Raw genomic sequence first — 22,089 nt, forward strand, 5'->3', positions numbered from 1 at the left:
ATCAGCCTTGAATTCTGCTTTTTAAAAAAACTATCTAAAGCAGCATTTATGAGTTATTGAAATTACTGTTATTGGTTATTTTTATAGCTCTGTTAATGTACATCAGGGTCCCCAACCTTTTCAAGCCTGAGGTCACCTTTGAAATTTTGACATAGGTTGGTGAGAGCAACCACAAAATGGCTGCCACAGGGGGTGGAGCTAACCATAAAAAGCTGCTGTAGAAGGTGGAGACAACCACAAAATGAAAGGGAGTGAGATTATGCATAAATCTAATTGTAAGTCTTCAGCATTTCAGGCAGAATTTCAGTTTAGCAGGATGCCTTTATAAAAATGTTTTCTTGTATATGCAGCTTACTTTCACTCTCTTGATGATCCTCATGTTGTGAGGGCACCTGCTGCTGAAGCAAGTTTTAAAAAATCTGCACAGCCAACCAAATCTCCAGTAGCTAAACAGAAGCTCTAATGGGCAAAAGCCCCAACTGGCCCTGCCACTTCCTAAAAACACGTTGTGGATGCCAGGCAAAGTGTCTATAAGGCAAGATGTAGTTCCCTGATTCATATAGATATATGAACTCCAACACCATGCAAAACTCTGGCCCTGAAATCCATGTGCAGGTCTGGCAAATCGTGGCTCAAGGTAAGCCTTTGCATTCACTTAGTTATTATGATTATGGGCTAAACTACAAGTGACGCCTGAGAGCCAAGCTACAAGTGACGAATTACACTTGCCTGGCAAGTGAACAGACTCACGTGTATTCCTCCCTGTTCACTTGCCATTCACTTGCTCGCCACTTGAGCAAGTGAATGGCAAGTGAACAGGGAGGAATACACGTGAATCTGTTCACTTGCCAGGCAAGTGTAATTCATCACTTGTAGCTTGGCCCTGACACTAGTTGGACACTTGTCAGCTTCCCTGAAGTTTTGATGGGAAATGTAGGCATCCTGGTCTTTCAGCTTGGCTCTCCAACTGCTATCCAATGGGCTTTTCAACTGTCACTTGTCCAACGTTCCGCCAAACTGCCTACATTTCCCATCAAAACTTGAGGGAACCTGGCAAGTGTCCAACTAGTGTCAGGAGTCACTTGTAGTTTGGCCCTCAGTCTCCATTCCCACATTGGAAAACTCCAACTAATTTTAATGGATTATCAGTGCAATTCTACACAGTCCAGCCTAAAATCACTGGTTTATACTGGAGTAATCCTGCATAGGATTGCACTGTGCATTGCATCCATTCTTACTATCAGGATGAACAGCAACAATGATACTAATTTCAGCTTTTATTATGGCCAACTTCTGTCCAACAAGAATTCAGATACTAGGCAGTTTCTCTGCAAAAATCATCCCTGTAACTAGATGATTCAGCGACAGCTTACACTGTTATCATAATCCTATTAGAAGTAGGTTTCGTTGATCAAAGAAGGGAGTGCAGGACTAGGATTTTTAACCAAGAGAGGGATTAATTTAGCTACACTGCTTGGGTTGTGTGTGTGTCCATGATATTGAGATGCCATCTGGTGGCCAGTTCAGAAAACTGATTTCCTGACAGTGGATAGTTTTTAACTGAGCATTAAGAAATAAGAACCCTTCCAAAGGATTCATGCCTGCCAATTTTTGAAAAACCCAAAGGGACATTGCATGTGGCTAAGATTCCATATTCAATTCCCAGAAATTCCAGAGACTGTCAGGTAGCAGGACAACTGTGCAAGGAATGAGCAGCTGTTAGCAGCTATTGATTATTTCACCACTGGAGGGGGAAATTTACATTCCTTGGTAGTGAACAGCTTGGTTGATTTATTGAGAACTATTTGCTCTGTAGGTACTATAATTATTCCAGGTAGACGGATCCACAAGAATATTTTCAGTTCTCAACTTTATTTTCTAGGCCTCCCATTTAGTAATGAATGTTATTTCCATTTTGTACAGAAGAAACAGATTACATAGAAAAGTAAGAATGGACAGCTAACAAAGGCAAATGAAAAGGATTTATCAGCCATAAATGTTTTCTTTCAAATGGATCAACCAACCCTACAATCAATACGCATTTAAGTAATTATTCACTCATTCATATGAAAATTTCTCTTTGTGCCGGCCAGTTCTCAAATGATAATTGGTTCTGCCTTTTTCATGTAGAAATTGCCAGCAGCTTGTCATGTTTAGTTTCTAAAAATCATTTATTGCTTTGGGTTTCTTTTAATACATATCTGAGAGGATTCTGCCATGTCCCTGTAGATATTAAAAATGGTCCACTTAGAATTCTCTGAGCAAAGTATGTTTAATAAGGACATAAGAGGCATGTCCTTTGCCGTGTATGGAGGTTTAGACCAAAAATAACCAATTCAGAGAGCCAATGTTGGTTCATTTTTGTCCCATAGTCTCTGTTTATGGCACATTTGGGGTTATGTGGGTTGAAACTTGAGGAATAAGCCCACCTGGCCACACAGATTTGGTCTCTTCTTGTATCCTATATCTTCTTTGTGCTTGTGCTTCTCTTTGTCAGTTGTGGAGTCTGTCCTCCACTGTGCAGTGCATTTCCTCTGGTGTTAGGCATTTCCACCTACACCCAACCAAAGTCTTTCAAGGATCTAAAAAGTATCTGGTGCTAGAGGAATATGCTCTGCATCAGAATACTGCCTCCATAATGGACAAGTTTACAGCTTCACCTACCCTAAAGTAAACGCCAAAAAGCCAAGAACACAAGCCATATAATACCTTTTATTAGGACCATCCCAATGCCACACCACAATGCACACACGTTCATGTTTACCAGAACTCTTCATCCATCAGGACAGCTGTCACAACATAAAAAAGGAAAGGAAAACAGCTTTTGGGGGGTCATGATTTTAAAGATCTTGTCATGCCAGAACATTAATAGGATCTTCTGGCAGACCAAGAAGAATCAGGTTTCCAAAATGGACAAAGAGGAGCGCAAGCGGAAAGGATTCATAGCCTATATGGCCTGAGGGGCAACTTCCTTTCCTTACAGGAAGTGCAGTTTCATTGTAAGGGAAGCTGGTTTTGTACTTCACTTTCATCCTGTTTGCAGGGAGCTGAGGAGGGCTGGGCTAGAACTGGCTGTATCAGGGAAGGGAGCACCTCTACCAGTCGGTGCATGGAAGTTGCCAGCTCCGCCAAACTGTGGGCCACAGCCTCCAACTGGGAACCTTGTTGCTGGATGGCTGTGGAGAGGGAGCCCAGTTCCCCACGAAGACTGTCCATTGCATGGGCCATATCTCCCAGGATAGGTGGTGAACAGCAGCAGCCTTGACCGTCTTCCCTTAGCTCCTGCCTAGCAGGGCAACCAGGAGATGATTCGTTTTGCTTAGCAGCGACTGGTTCAGCCACTGGTATGCTTGTACCTAGTGTCTTGGTCTGACCTGGTGTGGAGGTAGTATCTGTGGGAGACAGAGGGAAAAAAGAGAGGTAGTGATTGACTTTATTGTGCTTCTGCCACAATACAGCAACCAAAAGGAATCGCTCCATGCAGAGAGATTACTATGATGCAACCATATGGCCATCTGATCTTCAGAAGCCCCATGAAGCAATACAGCCAAAAAAACCTATAGAAGCATTACTAAGGTTGGCTCTGGGTCAACAGACCTGTCAGTTTTTGAAAACCTCAAAGGGGCATATTGTTTCACACAGTGGCCAATCTGTTGCCAATGAGCAAAGCAGAATAAGAAACATTAAACGGAAAATATTGGTGTGTGAAAACAGACAGGCCAGGGAGAGGTTTTGACCAAACCAGCAATAACGAGTCCCATTCTGAAGATCTTTGCTGCATCACTGCAAGGTTAAGGTGGTATATCTGTAGCAAGTGTTGCAGCAGAGCTTTTTTTTTGTTGTCAAGTTGCAGGTGACTTAGGGCAACACTGTAGAATTTTCACAACAAAAGATGTTCAGATGTGGATTGTCATCTGTGTAGCAACCCTAGACTTCCTTGATGGTCACCCATCCAAGTACTAATGAAGACTGACCGTGCTTCTGAGATCTGATGAGATCAGGATAGCTTTGGCTGTTCAAGGCACAGTAGAGCTACCAGTCCCTCTTTCACTATGAAAGCTGAAGGAGGAGGGGAACTGATTGTGATGCTTCTCATTAAAGGAACAGCCTTCATAGGATATGTATCAGCTGCATCTAGGAAACTTACTTGGCCCTCTTTCTGAGATACTTGAGATCAAGCCTTTTTCAGATGGACTGTCTGTGTCAAATATGTGCAGCGCTGGACTTCGGAACAACAGGTCAGCCACACCAGAAGCGTCTGCAACATCCCGTGAGCTTGTGGCATTGGGAACAATGGTAGGCTTCAATACAGCTGAAGAAGAAGAAGAAGAAGAAGTGTGTTTAGCAGAAGTGGGGCTCACATGATCCAGAAAAAGCAAGGCAGAAATGGGCTTTAGTAGGGTTGTGAGGATTTCCTGAGGAAAAGGAGGCACCCTCTGCCATCACTAAGTTACTCTTTGGGGGTAGAGCCTGGCGATGGCAGAGTTTGGGGAGGAGAGGAACCTCTGTGGGATATAACACCTGAGTTCATCTTCCAAAGCCGCCATTTTCTCCAGAGGAACTGATCACTGTAGTATACAATTCTGTAGTTATAATTCTAGGAGATCTCCAGGGCCCACCTCCCTCCAGGCTGCCACAGGGACCCACTGCCAACTGTTGATAAGAGTCCCACCCCAAAATTGCTGCTACTTCAAGGAAAAGGAGAAGAAGCACTACTGATTGTTCATTCACCTCTCTTCTGAAATAATAAGAAAAAATCCAGAAGGAGAAGCTGAGAGGTGCCACTCATCTCATACCTGCTGATAATCTTTCCATACACGTCTTTTCCCTTGGCAGGTTAACAGATTAATGCCTCTGCCTGCCCACTCACTTACCTGCCTCCTCTCTATCTCCCTCTGCTGTTGCTCTTCATTCTCTTCCTCCTTGGCTCTAGAGGAAGGGGAACCACAACAGCCACCGCTAGGTCCACTGTCACAGGGTCCCATTGAAGGTTTCTTCCCTTAAAGCCCTCAACATCCCTGGGGCACTTCCTCACCTATGGGTGTCACAGTTTGGGAATCTTTGTCGAAATCCTCTTTTTTCTTTGGATCTGCATCTCCCTTGGATTCTAGACCTTTCAAGCTGGTTTCTTCTATGTTGATCATAGGTTGTGTGCTCTGTGTGGCTGTTGGCATTTCCACCTCCCTCGTAGCCTCCAAGCTCTCTGAGAATGGGAATAGTTCCATTCCTCCAAGAAAGGTTGACTCGGTTTCCCTCTCAGATTCCCAAACCCACATGGCAGAGTCTGGCTGAGTTTCCGTGGAGAGGTCTAGGGGTTCCTGTGTGCCTAGTGGCACCTCAGGAATCTCATCCCAGTGGACTGGAGTGACTGTGTCCATTGCAGTTTGTGTGACTGGGAGCAGCTCTGTTCCTGAAAAGCTGGTTGGCTCAGTTTCCCTTTCAGATTCTACAATCCGAATGCCAGAGGCAGGCTGAATATCTGCTGAGGAGTTACTTGGTTCTGCTTTTTGTGTGACTGGAGGTCCCCTGGACATGTCGTCCCACTGGGTGGGAGGCACAGTCTCCACTGCGGCCTTGAGGCTGTGTCCTAGTGTGACTGTTCCTGGAGGGCTTGTTGGTTGTGTTTCTCCCTCAGATTCCCGATCCCACATGGCTGAAGGAGGCTGAGACTCAACTGAAGGGTAAGTGGGTTCCAGTCCATCTTTGTGTGGGGGTGACCTTGTATTTGGAAGGCTGGTTGACTCTCTGTCATGAATATCTTGCAGAGCCTGTTGGCCAGGAGCTATTTCCTGTATGTTCCAGGAATTTGTTGTCTCCTCTTCAAGCTCTGTCTCATGTGTAGGTGGTAGGAATAGCTCACTAGGGTGCCATAGACTAGGAGCTTCTGTCTCCCAAGCAGGAGGCAAAGTCTGTGTAAGATCCTCACTCACATCCAAAGTATTTTGCAGCCCTGACTCATCTGCAGGTGTTGAGCCCTGTGTAGTCTGGATCGGATCAGCTGTATTTGAATCTCTGGCAGGCTCTGGCAAAGACAGGGGCTTCCACGTGCCTGAAAAACACAGAAAACATTCCTGTACAGAGTTAACAGGAAACAACTAAGCTGAGAAATGCTTGAGGAAAAACAGAGCAGCTCTGGGAAACCTAAGTAGCTTTTACACTGAGCAGAGCAGTGCTGCAAGTGAATTTCCTTTTTTAAAAGTATACACATCAGCTTTGAAAAGAGGATACAGGAAACACTAGAATTTGGAAGGTGGGGGGGGGGGCGTGGACAGTGAATGAATGATTGCCTATTCCAGACTAAATGCCCGGTGTGGAGGTAGCACATGTCTCCCTAAAGAACTCTTTGAATTGTTTCTAATTTCCCCCCAAGACCTTTCAAGTATTGTCTGACCCCGCAAGTTCAGATGGGAGAGAGCAATCAGGGTGCTCGTCCCAGACTGCAAGTCTCTCTCTCTGTCTCTCTCTCTCTCTCCCTCCCTCCCCCACCCCCCTGGAACCAGGCAAACACACTGGACAGACTGGACAGACAGACAGACTGAACAGAAATCAAGTTGCTCCCTCACCTGTGCAGATGACAGAAGCGTCCTCATGGTGGTTGCAGTTATGCTGCCCCCAGGGCTGGGATCGGCAGTGCTGCAGAGTGGATTCCATCCCAGTGCAATTGACGTCATCTAACCAGATGGGACCATAGCCTGGACCATACCGTGCATTTCCAGGGCTGAGAAGTGGGGCCCCGCAGCCCAACTCACGGCACACCACTGCAGCGTCCGACAGGTCCCAACCATCATCACAAACAGTACCCCAGGAGTCTTTATGCAGAACCTCCACTCGCCCAGAACAGGAGCCGGAGCCCCCTGCTAGCCGCACCTGCCATTGGCCTGAGATACAGAGAGTGGGAAAGGGAAATGGTTAGATCAAAAGGACCCAAAGCCATTATATCTCATGCCTCTCAGTACTCTACCTTAGGATGTCCACCTTTTGAAAGATCTCAGTTTCTCATACACATAAATTTGGATATGTGCTGAACAAGAAATCTGAGTATCTCTGCTGTAGAGCCCTCTATCTATGGAAGTAAATGAGTGACGCATTCTCTGATTACTTAGCCGTAGCAGTCCTGTGCCTGTGTCCCCTTAACTGGCAAAAGAGACAGGCCACGGAAGAAGCAACACTATGAAAGGTGGATGAGCGAACACAGTATAAAAGAGGGTCTTCATGTCCTTGCAGGGCTGGATCATGTGACAGATGCCTCATCCAGTTAACTGAAAATGAAAGCACTAATTTAGACCATATTTCTCTGCCCTTCCAAAGTTGAATAAGAAAATTAAACGAGTGGTCATACATAGATACATACATACAGGATTTTATTTTTCTGTATGATTTGGACATTTGTGACAAAAGAATAGCAACGGGGTGGTTGTCGAAGGTGGAGAACTGCTAATTTGCATGACTGCTTCAGATGCAGAAACCCACCCCAGCTCCAAAGTTTTCTAATCTGGATTTCAGAATATACAGTCAGCTAAAATAGAATTCTAAGCTTACGATTAACATTTCAGCTCTCTACCTGCCAATTCCCCTAGAGAGGAGGGGAAATAAAGGTGGTTCTGATTTATTTAAATGCATGGAAATTCATAAAGTTAACTAGCTACAACAGACATTGGCTGGGATGGAGGCAACAAAATAATTATTATAATTACTATTACTATAATGCTTTAATTTCTCTGTTTTGAAAGCAGATAGCTCTGAGGGGTAGATTAGACCATACTTAATTATACCACGAGCATTACATTGAACTCTCTTGACTTTTATGACAATATATTATATTTCAAGAATTATAATTTTGGGAAAGCTGAACTGAAGTACTGCTAGCTGAGCAAGTAAAGGCTTTCTTGCTAGAACACTAACTGGAATGCAGTTTGCTATGCATGCTTGTAGCACAATTCTGTCTTTCAAATTCAAACACCACAAGGCCTTTACATGGGTGGAAAGTACATGCAATGGTTACCTTAAAGAATGATCTGTTGGAAAGAAAGATGGTGTGCCTCCCTATTCAGAACCCCATCCTATAGTGCAACTTCAAATACCAATTTAATGTGATACGGTATTAATTTAAAGGTAAGACTAGGTTTTTTTCACAGGTTTGCCATCCCAAAAAAAGGCGAGTCATCTTATATTTGCGTACCAGTTAAGTCCGATAATAAAACTTTTTCTGTGTATAACATTTTTTAAGAAGATTATCTTACATGCAGGGTCATCTTCCTTTTGAGTAAACTCAGTGCCTAAAGTGAGGTCTGTCAAATGTTGTATTTTGTTGTAGTAGTAGCTATTGTTGTTGTTAATGTCATTATTATTATTGACTGTAGTGTTAAGAACAAGAAAGAGTGCTTGAGCAAGTATTTGGGATACAGAATAAAGGTCCATAATAAAATATTTTTTTGTTCCACTCACCAGTTAGCATTGGTTCAGAAGTTCTTTCTGTCAAGCTCTTTTCTATATGCCATGATGTTTCATGAGATAAAGATTCTACCTGATCCCTTGTTGACTGAGTGGGGCGTGGAAATCTCCTAGAGGATCTCTGGGGTGCCAAGGTCATTTTGAGTGCGGCCAGGTGTTCCTCCACCATGGTCAGGGGCATCTCACCTGTGTGGAGAAGATACGTTACATGACAGTAGATGCAGAGGAGTTATCGAAGGCTTACACTACATTGGAATTGGATGGTCGGGTTATTTTGCTGCTACGAACCAGCACGGCAAACTCCTTTGAAGCCTCACACAAGCCAATTAATCTCCATACCAAAAGGAGATGTTTACAGTTACTAGCAAAGGAATGTTTTGGTTGCATCCTCCCTCTCCCCCCCTAATTGCATCTTCTCTCTCCTCCCCCCTCCTCTTCTATATTTGACCAGTTTCTGTACCATGCATCTGACGAAGAGAACTTGATTCTCGAAAGCTTATGCTACAATAAAATTGGTTAGTCTTAAAGGTGCTACTGGACTCTTTTTGATTTTATTACATGACAGGGAAGCCACATCTAACTAAAAAAGCAGGAGAACATATGTAGTTCTGTATCCACTACTTGGCTTGCACATAAAGAACCCTGGGGATTGTAGTACTAGTGAAATGCTAGGCCTAGTGAATTCATGTGAGCCAACTGAAACCTGATATGATAGAATGTAGCATTTCAAACTGCAGATGCTGGGTGCCATTTTGCAATGCTCTTCTACATAGTAAGTTCCTCACAAGTTTTTTTTTTAACCAGTCACACCAGGGACACAGGTTTTAAAAAAATTGAAGTAACTAATTCTAAAACCCTCCAGTTCCTTCAGCTGAATGTGTGAAATAGGCCTGAAATCCTCTTGTGGACACTTCTTGCCTCTCACAAAATTATAGTTCCCATAATTCCTTGGGAAGAGCAAATGACTATTCAACTGGGTGAAGTTTATAGTGTGAAGATAGCTACATAGATATACAAACCCTGCTAGGGCAGTCTCACCTGAACACACAGCCCCAGCATCTTCATTGTGTCGGCAGTTGTGTGTCCCCCATGGGCTGGCGAGGCACTCTGTCAGTGATGACTCTTGGCCTTGGCATTGCACATCATCCAACCAGATGGCATCGTTCCCCTCACCAAACAAAGCACTGCCTGGAGCTGCCAGAGCCTCTCCACAGCCCAGCTCCCGGCAGACCACAGTGACATCTGGAAGTCCCCACATGTCATCACATACTGTCCCCCACTGCCCCTGGTGAAACACCTCCAGCCGGCCAGAGCAGCGACTTCTGCCACCTATGAGGCGCAAGGTCAGGGTTCCTGTATCAAGGAAGAGGAAAGGAGTTAAATGCGGGTTGTGGCAACTGGAGGTGTATTTGCTTCTTATTTTTTGTTGTGTAAGCCCTAGAAGCTAAAATGACAAAACTGAGGCTATCGTACTTTGGTCACATTATGAGAAGACAAGATTCTCTGGAAAAGTCAATAATGCTAGGAAAAGTAGAAGGCAGTAGGAAAAGAGGAAGACCTAAAATGAGATGACTTGACTCAATAACAGAAGTGACGTTCTCCAGTTTACAAGACCTGAGCAAGTTTGTTAATGATGGGACATTTGGGAGGCCTTTCATTCATAGGGTTGCCTTAGGTCGGAGATGACTTGATGGCACATAACACACACACACACACACACACACGTTTTGTTAAAGCAAGCTCATAAGGCAAGGATTGGGATCCTCCTGGTCACTCGATCTTGCCAAGTTCTCCTTTTTATTGAAGTCCCCATCCCACATGGCTTTTGTCCATGGAGGCCCCATAACCTCCAGCATAGCCTTTTATGTGGTGAAAGGGGACCTGCCCCCTCTTACTTTTTTCAACAGTGGAAAAGTTGCATGGACCCAACCCAAGGTATGGAAATAATTGCTCTGACAGACACCTTAATGTGGTACACTTGGTCAACACCTTCCCTCTGGTTATTGCACTATGTAGTATAGGGGAGGGTGGGGTAGTACGGTTGCCACTTTATCAATCGTGTGTCTTTAATAAGCAACCCATACTACCAAATCAGATGTTTCTCCTGCTGAATTTTCGCTGTATCAAAGGCAGACTCTGTGGAGTACCATAGAATCTAGGAAAAAATGAACTTCTAGAGTTACATCAGTTGGGCCTGCCAACTCCAGGCTGTGAAATTCCTAGAGATTTCAGGGGGGTAGAGCCTGGGGAGGGCAGGGTTTGGGAAGGGAGGGGTCTCACTGGGGTATAATGCCATAGAATCCACCCTCACAATCATACATTTTTTCCCCAGGGGAACTGATCTCTATGGTCTGTATATCAGCTGCAGTTCTAGGAGATCTCCAGACCCCACCAGGATGTTGGCAACCATACATCACATTCCCCACTGAGCCCCCTCTCCTCCTCAAACTCTGCCCTCCTAAGGCACCCCCCCCCCAAATCTCCCCAATTTCCCCCAAATGGAAATAGGGTTGCCACCGGGGACCCAACAAAAATCTAGAGAGGGATATTTTGCAGGTGTACCAGGAAGGTGGTAGGTTTCAGTTTGCCTGTACACTCACCCTCAGCAGGTACAGAAGGTGCTGGTCTTGCAGTCGTTACTGCCTCCGTTTTGCCCTCCGTGACAGTTGCGGGAGAAGAAAAGGAACTGAAAGGAGGGAAGCGCTGAGCTGTAAAGGGAGAAAGGAAAAGAGTTCATTCAGGCTTGTTGTTGGCCCAGAGAGCTTCAGCGCGGTACAGACAGAGCCCATTTACTTCTGGGGGTGGACAACAGCTACTGAAGACCTAACTTTGCATGCAATCCCTGCTCAACAAGCATAAACCTCTCAACCAACTCTACAACTACTACTTTGCCAGCTGGATACATTCCTTTATAAGGCCCAACAGGATAAGGATGTGAGGCTTCTAATCCATAGGAGTCCACAGAGATAAAGTGGGATTACTGTTTTAAATAAATAAAAATAATTCATATTCTGCTTTTCCATGTGTTGTGCTGGAGCTAGGCTTTTATAGGGTTCCCAGGTACCCCTCAGTGGTGAACAAACTCCTGGAGGTTCGCCTCCTTGCCTGCCAATCCACCAGTGATTGGCAGGAGGTGGCAAGCCCCCCCCCCCAGAGGTCATCTGGCACTGGCAGGCATCCCAGAAACACGTGCGGTGCATGTGTTCATGGGGGGCACAAAGTGCAGGAGCATTCCCATGGCCAGTGTGATGCCATCCCTTCCCAGAAATTATGGCATTACGCCTCTCCAGGAGTGTGTGTGCGCATGCAAAGTGCACGTGCGGAGACTTCAGAGTGTAAGACTCAGGTCCCCCGCCTCTCCCTAGATGTGTATAAGGACCTGGGAAGCCTAGCTGGAGTGCTTAGGGTTGAATGTACATACTTTGAACAGCAAACATTATTCCCTGATCTAGGAACTCCAAGGAGTAAGTTGCAGTTATGCAACATTTTTGTTGAGTAACTGCAACTTACTCCTTGGAGTTCCTAGATCAGGGAATGATGCTTCCTGCTCAAAATGGGAGGGGGGGAATTCTGATTGCTGATTGGGGCTTCTCTCTCTTCCAGCTGATCTTCTGCCCAGCTCTAAGCTCTGATACTCAGGCTAAGAGCCTTTGGTTCTTGCCTTCCGGCTTGTGTCCAAGGAATCTCACCTGTGTTCTCAAATACCTGTGTGCAGAGAGTAAAGCAAACTCCATCAGATGTTGTTACCGAGCTGCTGCTAACTGGCAGGATCTTCCCCAGTTCTTCCCCTGCCCAAAATGAACCTGAATGGTATAGTATTGGACTACAGCTGGGAGAACCAGGGGTCAAATCCCCACTGTGCCATGAAGTATACTGGGTAACCTTGGGCCAGTCACTCTCTCAGGTTAACCTGCTTCACAGGGTAGTTGTGAGGAAAAATTGAGAGAGAACATGTGTGCTGAGTTCCATGGGAGAAAAGTGTGAATCTAATCCGTGTCAATGTGGTACAAAGTTTATTTCTCTTTTTTCATCCTGTGGAACCAGATAGCAGGGAAGTTTTCTTATATGAATGCCTCACCTGAGCAGATGACGCTGGCATCCTCTTCATGGGTGCACACATGCTTGCGGAAGCCTTTATGGTGGCAGGCTTGAAGGTGCCTCTCAGTGCCCCTGCAATGCACCTCATTCAGCCAGATGGGGCCAGTGCCTTCACCAAACCAGGCACCGTGGGGGGCAGAAAGAGCTTGCCCACAGTCGAGTTCTCTGCACACCACGGCTGCATCTGGTATGTCCCAGTCATCATCACAGACTGTTCCCCATTTGCCTTGGTGAAAGAGTTCTACCCGTCCTGCGCAGAGATTTGGACCTCCCAATAGACGTACTGTAAATGAATCTGGTGAGGTGAGATAAGGGGAGGTTACAAGGACACAGAGAGATCTGTCTACTTTCTCCCACTTTGAGCAGGGTAAATCCATTTTGAAGGCTGACATCTGCTCTACCTTCATTCCAGTCTATTCACTTTCCTTCAAATTTTCTGAATAGTAATATTACCTCTTAAGATAAGTTTCCCCAAGGCAAAAAACTTGCTAGATCAAAGAAACTGGGAACGGGGGACCGAGCTTCTCTCATCTGATGTGCAGGGAGAGGGTCAGGGCTTAGGGCCAAAATATACATTTGTTCGCTAGATGACTCTGGGTTTGGAGCAGCACATGGAGTATTCTGAAAGCCAAGCTAGAAGTGACTAATTACACTTGAATGGCAAGTAAACAGACTCATGTGCATTCCTCTGTTCACTTGCGCTCCACTTGCTCTCCACTTGGAGAGCTCCACTTGCTCCAGTGGAGCGCAAGTGAATGGCAAATGAACAGGGAGGAATACATGTGAGTCTGTTCACTTGCCAGGCAAGTGTCATTCGTCACTTGTAGCTTGGCCCTTAGTCTGTTCATTTGCCGTTCAAGTGTCATGTAGCTTGGCCCATAGAGATCGAGTGGAGCGCAAGTGAACAAGGAGGGATACAGGTGAGTCTGTTCACTTGCCATTCAAGTGTAATTCATCACTTCTAGCTTGGCTCTGAGCATGTACTGCAGCAGCACGTGGTGTATTCTGAGCATGTGCTGCTCCAAGATTATGTAATTAACTCCCCTGTGGGGGCCATTTCAGTGTCTGAAAACGAAAGGCAGAGGCTGAAAACCACACCCTCTCATCTTTAAAATGACATTCCTGCAGCTGGAGTGTGTGATTGCAAGGGGGGGGGGGAGTTGGGTTTGGGAAACCTCATGTAGTGAGCAAAGATGTCATTAATTTTGGCCGTTACTGAATCCCTTACTTGGCTGCTCAAAGCACCATCCCATTCTGTCTCAGAGAGGACCAGGGCAACTGCAGCTCTGTTGGGAGAGGGAGCCTTCTCCCATCTGTGATGCTCATACAGAGGGCCAAGCTACAAGTGACGAATGACACTTGAACGGCAAGTGGATTGAGTGGAGGGCAAGTGAACAGGGAGAAATACACTTGCCATTCAAGTGTCATTTGTCACTTGTAGCTTGGCCCAGAGTCTAGAACCAGGGAAGCAGGACCCAAGCAGTGGCAGCATGTGTTTGGGAGGCAATGATGGGTACGAACCATGCCCATTTGGGGTTACCAATCTCCAAGTGGGGTCTGGAGTTCTCCTGAAATTACAACTGATCTTTAGATTACAGAGACCAGTTCCCACGGAGAAAATGGCATCGCCTGAGGATGGACTTTATGGCACAACATCCCTGCTGAGCTCCTCCCTAGGCTCTGCTCCCAAACTTGCAGGAATTTCCCAACCTGGAGTCGGCAACCATATGCCCATCAGCTCCTGCTGTTGCCAACCTCTGCATATTTGGCACCACCCATCATTGCTTGGGTCACTTAATCTTTTTTCCAAATTGACACACACACACACCCATAGCTGTGAATTACTATCAACCTTTGTTGCCTTGGACAAGGAAAAGAAACTGGCCTGAGATGTCTAGGTCACATAAACTAGCACTAGTAAGGTCCTTAATGAGCCATGACTACTGCAGAAAAAGGTCAAAGTCTAATGATCATAAGAGGGATGGGTTTTGCATAGTGGTTAGAGAGTTGGACTAGGACCTGGGATCATTGGGTTCAAATGTCCCACTCAACCATGGAAGTCCTGCTGGGTGACTTTGGGCCCATCACAATTTTTTAGCCTAACCTAACCCCACAAGTTTGTTGTTATGATGATTAAGTGGAGGTGGGGGGAACAATGGAGAGCCAGTTTGTTGTAGCAGTTAAGAGCAGCAGGACTCTAATCTGGAGAACCAGGATTTATTCCCCGCTCCTCCACTTGAAACCAGCTGACTGACCTTTGGGTCAGTCACAGCTCTTTCAGAGTTCTCTCAGCTCCACCCACCTCACAGGCTGATTGTTGTAAGGATAATAATAAAACACTTTGTAAACCACTCTGAGTGTGGCATTGTCCTGAAGGGCAGTATATAAATTTGTTATTATATTATTATTAATGTGAAAAGCTGCTTTGGGCCCCCCAATCAAGGAGAAAAGCAGGATGTAAATTTTAAAAATCTGGTGACGAATTTGCTGGTTCTCACAACAGTAAGTGTGCTGTATTTAAAAAGTACACATATTATTTCTTTATTATAATAATGTTTGTATTTTTATGTGTGAGTGTATATTTTATAATAATAGATTAGCATTTTAGCATAATTTACCTCCATTCCATAAAATATATATTAAATATGTTTGGCAAAATCCTTACTCCCCTAGTAATAGACATCACCACTCCTTCACTCTCCCGAATCAGTTTTCCTACGGGCACCCTTGTCTCCTGGTCACTGGACAGGATTGTAACCAAACTACAAGGGTCAGATGAGCAGAAAGAGAGGGATTCCTAGCTGTTTTACCTGTAGCACAGAACTGGAGAAAGACAGCTGAAAAACAAAGGAAAGGGTTACAAATTAAGACAACTAGAAACAGAAGGCAGATCCTCTATGTACAAACACTCTGAGATGCATTCTCAAGACCACATTGCAATGTTAACCCTTTTTTAACCATATTATACCAACAAATACAAAAAGGCTTGAGATGTTGTTTTATGAACTGCAGCAAAGTGGATTGGATTCACAATGGGGGGAGGGGTTAGATGTTCCTTTAGCCCCCAGACTTAAATGTTATGTTAGCTGTTTTTATGCACACATTTTAGCAACTCATATTGTCAGGCTATGGATGACAGGATATGGTAGACAGATCCCTGGACCATTGCAGCAAGACACTGGTTCTTTGTTAAATGGTTTTTATTCAGAAATCAGATCATTTCCATATATATGTCCATAGGACTACTCAGAAGCAAGGTAAGCATCTAAGCAGCAAGAATAAAAGTTGATAGGAATGACATCATGTGAGAGAGACTTCTCTTTTAACATTCAAGTCTGCTCTTTTCCCCCCTCCCAATCATAAACAAGATTTTGGCGCTTTTCTTGTGTGAGAACGTTTCACATATCTGTAATATCAAGTTGAGTCACTACTAGCAAGCAAGACATAGCAAAGTCTGAGAGGGAGCAGCATACAAGGTCAGAAACACTGGAAGCTGTTGCAATTCATTAGATAAACACCTGTGAAAGCCCGTGAAAGAAATAGTTATGACATTGGTAAAATGACATCGAGTTACAGCAGGATACATTTGTTCAGAACAAAGGGATCGTTAAAAATTGGCATGGATGGGGCTCAGACATGACACATATATACCTGTAATAGTCTCACAATCTTTGATTAACTTTAAATATAAAACAAACTAAATATGTTATCTAAATTAACTATGGAAAATATTTCACTTACTTGTGTATTTATTTTTATATTTATTTAATTATACTCCACCATTCCTCTTGGCTCAAGGCAGGTTTATCACATAACATTATCACATAACTTATTTAAAATATTTCTACCTTACATTTTCTATTTAGTGCAACATGGTTTATGAATATGACCACAAATCAAATAGCACAGTTAAAATAATATAAAGTTACCCTATAAAATTTACAAAGACAACAGAATTCAAGTGATTGCTTGCCAGAAAAGAATACATTTTGAATTCAACTTAACATATTCCTAACTTCCCTTGAGTTTTTTAAACATACTTTAGTCAAAGAAAAGATCATTAGAATTTATTGGTTTATTTAGAAAAGCTATTCATTACCTCTTCAGACTCCAGCTAAAGACACCTCACAAAGTAAAAACAATACAATGAAACCATAAAGGCAATACCATAGGAAATACTGAGGCATATAATCAGCATAAAACAATAGTGAACAACCTAAAATGATATCTATAAAAATTCCTCATGGCGCTTTTTTAAGCTGTTTTAATAGTGTGCTTCAGTTCAAATCCTGGGCAAAATGAAGTATTTTGGACAGTATGGTAGGCACCAAATGAGCTTCCAGGGAGAGGGAGAGGATGTTTATGTTTCTACGGTCAGCTCCATGTGGCCATGGGGGACATGAATTGAGTCAGGAGAAGCATCTCAGGGGCTCGTCTCAGTTGTTTGGTTGGAGAACCAGTCCTCCTGTCTGGTGTGTTTCTGTTTGGCATGGGCGCCAGGCAAGGTTCTCTATTCTTGGGCCTTTTGTCTGATTCAGCACATCTTATGTTTGTTTGTCTCTTCAACTCTTAAGCTCAAAATGCTCTTATATGTGGCACTCTTCATTAAATTAGTTCTGATGCCATTGTGGAATTGTTATACCTCCTCCCATCCTACCTGATGATTGTGTAGATTCTACAAAATGGCAGTCTGAGGCAGAACTTAAACTGAGGCTGAAGCCTGTAGCAAGGATGGAAATTATTACTTCTTCCTGAACATCCATCATAGGGTGGATTGCCTTGTTGTTCTAATGGATGAACCAGGCCTAAATAAAGTCCCTCATTGTGACACAATCCTAAAAGATCACCGTGTGAACTTTGCTTTAATGTTCTTTGCTTTAATGCTTTCCTGTGATCCTTTGGAAGATCAATGGGATGAATTAAGCTGACATCTTTGCTAAATCTTGCTCAGTACCCTTCATTACAGCCCCCATGCATGACCTTTGTTCATGCAGGTCCCATGATCCCCAGTATAGCCTTTTTGGGTGGTCAAAAGGGATTTCATCTTCTCTTTTTGCACAATTGGAAAAGCCAGCTGGATCCAACTTAGTGCATTGCTATAATCATTTGGAAGGAACTGGTTAAGGTTGACAACTCTTGGAAGGCAATCCCCATGAGACTGGCCAAGGTGGGATTTAGCCTAATGGGGTCCTCAGATGCTGCAATATTGCTTCTGGCATCTGAAGAAGGAAGCTCTGATTCTCAACAGCTCATATACTGAAAAACTTGTTGGTCTCTTAAGGTGCCACAGGACTCAAATTCTGCACCTCTGGCTGCATAACCAGAAGTGACATCACCACATAGCAGAACATGCAAGGATTCACCCAAAATTCTATGGAAAAAACCCAATAGTTTCAGGGGAATCCTAGAGCACCTGCAATGCAGTAATGTCACGTCTCGTTAACACCATTTCATTCCCCTCCCTTTCCCCCACACCATTGAATGCTCCTGGGGAGCCCAAGAGTGGGCAAATGGTCACCATAGAACTTATATATCCTGAGAGTCATTCCCTTTTTACCTCTGAAAAACCGAGGACAACTTACACACCACCATTAACTGCAGTTATTGCACAGGCTTGCTTCCAGTGCCTGCAGTGCCAGCTACATGGTACCTCCTGAAAACTCTAGGCTGAACCCAGGCATCCTAATTCCCATCTCTCACACGCCCCCTTGTAACCCAAATCTCTGTGTCCAGTACTGCTGGTGGAGACTTGGAGCCCTCCCCACCATCCCAGCAGGACTTCCCACCAGCAGAATTACGGCATCACCCGTGGAAGAGGTCAACACTCACCTAAAAAGAACAGGAGGCGCTGCATAGCGTAATTTGCAGGGCCAGTGTCCTGAGTGGGTTGGTTTGAAGGAGGCACTGCAAAGCAGAAGCCCTTTTACACAAGCTAGAGGACCCAGGCAGTGAGTCAGACAGGCAGAAAGGAAAGTGGAAACACCCCTGCTTGCTCTGGGCCGGGTGGCCTCCAATCTGCAGCCTGCGAATAAGAGATTCTGTCTCGGAGTGGCTGATAGGAGGAGTTCCCACCAGGCCCAGCCCAGGAGAACCACATTTGTGACATTTCTGTGAGGATTTTTGGAAAGGAACCACATTGGTAGCACTTACGCAGCTGTGGAATGTTTCTATAAAGGAAGCCTTTAAGATGCTCTTGTTTGTTTCCAATACAATTCTTTTATCTTTGTGAAGTTTTAAAATTGCCTCCAATACCATTCAGTAAAGTATACCCTCCACATGTGTGTGTACTCCTCCCACTTCCTTCAGCTCCCTACCTCACCTATGTTCTCCACCCTTTCCCATGTACATCAGTTTGTCACCCTTTCTGGAATTTTCTCCGTAACTCAAAGCACCACCGGTTGAATTTCCACCTGCCATGCAACTGTTACAGGCATGGAACACCTGCCAGATAAAAGGCAGTAACCTATCCATGTACATTGTCTCTTACTGGAGTTGCCAACAGGCTTGGATAAACATGCCCTGGCTATTTTAATACAGGTTTAATAGGATGTTGTTTTCCAGGTGGTTTTATTTACCTCCATGCCATGAAGTTTCCACTACCCATTTCCACACATGAAGCTTCTGTTAAAGAGATGGGACTCTTTTTTCCAGGCAAGCTGGCAATCCTACTTTCTCCCTGTCCCATTATTATTCCTTTGTTCCTCTATGTTTCATTTGTTTCCTCCAGACCTCCTCTCCAAGGCTCCCTGCTTCTGGCTATGCTGAGCTCAGTTCCCTTGCATTGCTCCCCACCTGGCCCCAGCTCTCTCCTTTTGTCCCCACATAAATCAAATCCAGCCCCAGCTTCCCATTCAGTTCCCTTCCTTCATCCCATTTAAAGCTGGATTTTCTAGCTTACTGTAGGACTGCACTTATGCTGCATAGCTGGCATATAGCTAACATGGATCAAGGGAAGTGCAGGATCTAACCCACAGGTCCCACCCTTCTCTTGCTCTAGACACACTCAGGGTAACATGTAAGAACCTGTGTGTGCATGTACACACATAGGCTCAACATGCACAGCAGGATCTCCAATAACACAGAGTCCACATGCATACATCTGATATCTACATAAGGTGAACATGTAGAGGGGAAGAGCAGGGTTAGCTGAAATGACTATGTATAATCTTACTTCTCCTTCAATGCAAGTGCACTGAATACCAACATAACATTTATATGGTAAATCTCTAAAGACCAGGGCTGGTCTCATAGACATTTCCCTCATAGATCTCTCCTGCAACATAATTTCATCCTATTGTTGCCATTTACAGCTATTGAAACTTGGCTTCAGAGTAAGTCCATTTTTCTCTTTCAGCCTGAGTTTGCCATCCATAAAATGGAAGCAGGGGTATCCTGTCCCCAGTGCTTTAACACAGCCCACACTGATAAAAAGGGTTACACTATGCATTCAAATATGGGGGTAATAGGAACAAACTGTTTAAGTTGCCCTGATAGCCTTTTTCGGGGTGTATGGGTGTGATATAAATAAAAGAGAAAAACATGTTATGTAAAAACAATTCTAAGTGACACAATATCTGCCATCTGCAAAGTCTGTGAAGAATTCTGTGCTTCAAAAAAGCCTGCATTCATCCACAGGGAAAGCAAGTCACAGGAAATATGAGTCACACACATTATCCTGGCCAGGGCAGCCTGAGAACTGGATTTTTCCTGCATTTAGGAAAGACAGAACGAACTCCTTCAAACTCAGTTTCAGTGTGTGTGTGTGTGCGTGCGTGCGTGCGTGCGTGCGCGCGCGGGGGTCATAATGGGACCATCTGGAATACGAAACCAGGGCTTATCAGAGAAAGAGAGCTTTTCTGTGGCAATATGGTGAAACAAATGCTGGCTGTCCCAAGGTGATGGTTCACATCATTGGCCCAAACACCTGCACAAACAGGGTTTCTGCTGCCAGAGCAGTTTTATGGTTACTGGCATGGTAACTAGTAACCATAACAATTCAGCACAATAAAGCTAAATATGAAGGCTAAATTAAAGCGACGTCTTGCCTGCTATTTTTTCGATGAAGTAATGACCAGGAAAATTAAAGCAACTGCACTTTTGTGGTGGTGATGTTGTGTGTATACAAAGACATACATTTTTCAGCAATCTGTTCGGTTAGTCTTGGAAACTACTTTTGAAATCCAGAGCTCAGTCTTAGAATATGTGGAGTAATCAGATAGTTCTTCTGAGACTGCGAAGAGCGCCTCCTCAGCTCCACCCACCCTGCCTAACCACAACTGAAGTCTTACAAAGTATGGAATTGGCAGGAATAACTTTCGGCATCCCTCCCAATGTTCTTTACAGCTCAAATTCAGCCTCACTCCTATATTTTTCAAAATCATAAGAGTGCGAGGCTAGACTGCTACAGGTATCCAATGTATAGCTGTCTCTGGCGACTTTCCAAAGCTTTATTTCTATCACAGAAGTAGAGCACACCTGATTTTCTCCCAGTCATCAAGTCATCATTTACTGCACACATCTATTTTTCACTTTGCTTTTCATTCTGGAAGGAAACCACACTCAAAATAGTTTATATAAAATACAATTAAAATTTCCAAGCAATTCAAATAAAACATGCAATTAAAATGAATGTATTTTTTTTCCATTTTAAGGACAAGGCAATTCTTTTTCAGTGGCGCTACACATTTATCAACTACCATCATATTTGATGCCCTCCCCCCTTTGTAGAAAGGACCCCCTCCTTTTGGAAACCATATATATGCCTTTGCAATGCACTCCACTACACATTAAACATTCCATCACCTTTGGTACAACTACCTTATACTACAAGCACACTCTCTGGCCATCCCCATGCAAATAACTACAACTTTGGAGGCCAAGTTAGAACCTGGGAGACTCAAATTTAAATCCATGCACTGTTGGAAAGTTCATCATCATCATAAACTAATTTATAATCCACCACACAAGGTTATTACCATTATTAAAATTGATTGTTATTGAATCTGTACACACTAAGTACAGATTAAGATGGCTGTGCATGTTTTTCCAGTCAACAGTTCACCTTTTCCAAGGAAGGCAATTTCCAGGTGGACTTTCCTTCCTCTGTAAAAAGAGCCACTCTCCCTCATCCCCTTTCTTCCAAAATGTAATTCTCAAGCTATGTTTCTTCCACTATGGAACCAAATCCAGCTTCAGGAAGATTGTCAGTCTGAGACCAGATTCGACATGCCAAAGTTCAGTAATAGCAATCTTGGCCTTTATTTAGGTCCATCAGAAATATATGCAAACCTGAACATTGCTAACAACAGGAATACATCTGGCATCAGGGTGGTGGTGGAGAGTACTGTCAAGTCATAGCTGACTTATGGCAACCCCTGCTAGGATTTTCAAGGCAAGATATCAACAGAGGTGGTTTGCCATTGCCTGACTCTGCCTATATCATCCTGGTCTTCCTTGGAGGTCTCCCATCCAATACTAACCAAGGTCAACCCTTCTCAGCTTCCAAGATTTAACCCGATCAGGGCCGTTTCCACACGGCTT

The 22,089-nt window shown here is 44.2% G+C and overlaps 1 protein-coding gene across 1 annotated transcript; it reads right to left on the reverse strand.

Moving 5' to 3' along the window:
• Window positions 1-2,698: 2,698 nt before the first annotated feature.
• On the reverse strand, window positions 2,699-18,547 carry LOC129338541 (soluble scavenger receptor cysteine-rich domain-containing protein SSC5D-like). The gene is made up of 10 exons (XM_054992851.1): window positions 18,379-18,547; window positions 15,360-15,386; window positions 12,530-12,844; window positions 11,052-11,159; window positions 9,490-9,804; window positions 8,446-8,637; window positions 6,564-6,878; window positions 5,036-6,049; window positions 4,148-4,312; window positions 2,699-3,392 (listed from the first exon to the last, which is right to left on the reverse strand). Exons 1-10 carry the CDS (start codon window positions 18,401-18,403, stop codon window positions 2,995-2,997), a joined length of 2,874 nt encoding a protein of 957 aa, XP_054848826.1. The 5' UTR covers window positions 18,404-18,547; the 3' UTR covers window positions 2,699-2,994.
• Window positions 18,548-22,089: the final 3,542 nt, after the last annotated feature.

This window comes from Eublepharis macularius, chromosome 12, assembly GCF_028583425.1.
Source record: "Eublepharis macularius isolate TG4126 chromosome 12, MPM_Emac_v1.0, whole genome shotgun sequence".
NCBI classification, from domain to species: domain Eukaryota; kingdom Metazoa; phylum Chordata; class Lepidosauria; order Squamata; family Eublepharidae; genus Eublepharis; species Eublepharis macularius.

What these genes read in the sequence shown, in the direction of transcription:
- LOC129338541 (XM_054992851.1), bottom strand. Translation starts at nt 18,403, where the DNA reads ATGCAGCGCCTCCTGTTCTTTTTAG. An exon ending in TGCTGGGGCTGTGTGTTCAG is followed by an intron (nt 8,638 to 9,489) that starts GTGAGACTGCCC and finishes TTCTCCACACAG; the next exon opens with GTGAGATGCCCCTGACCATG. An exon ending in TATCTCAGAAAGAGGGCCAA is followed by an intron (nt 3,393 to 4,147) that starts GTAAGTTTCCTA and finishes TGTCTCCCACAG; the next exon opens with ATACTACCTCCACACCAGGT.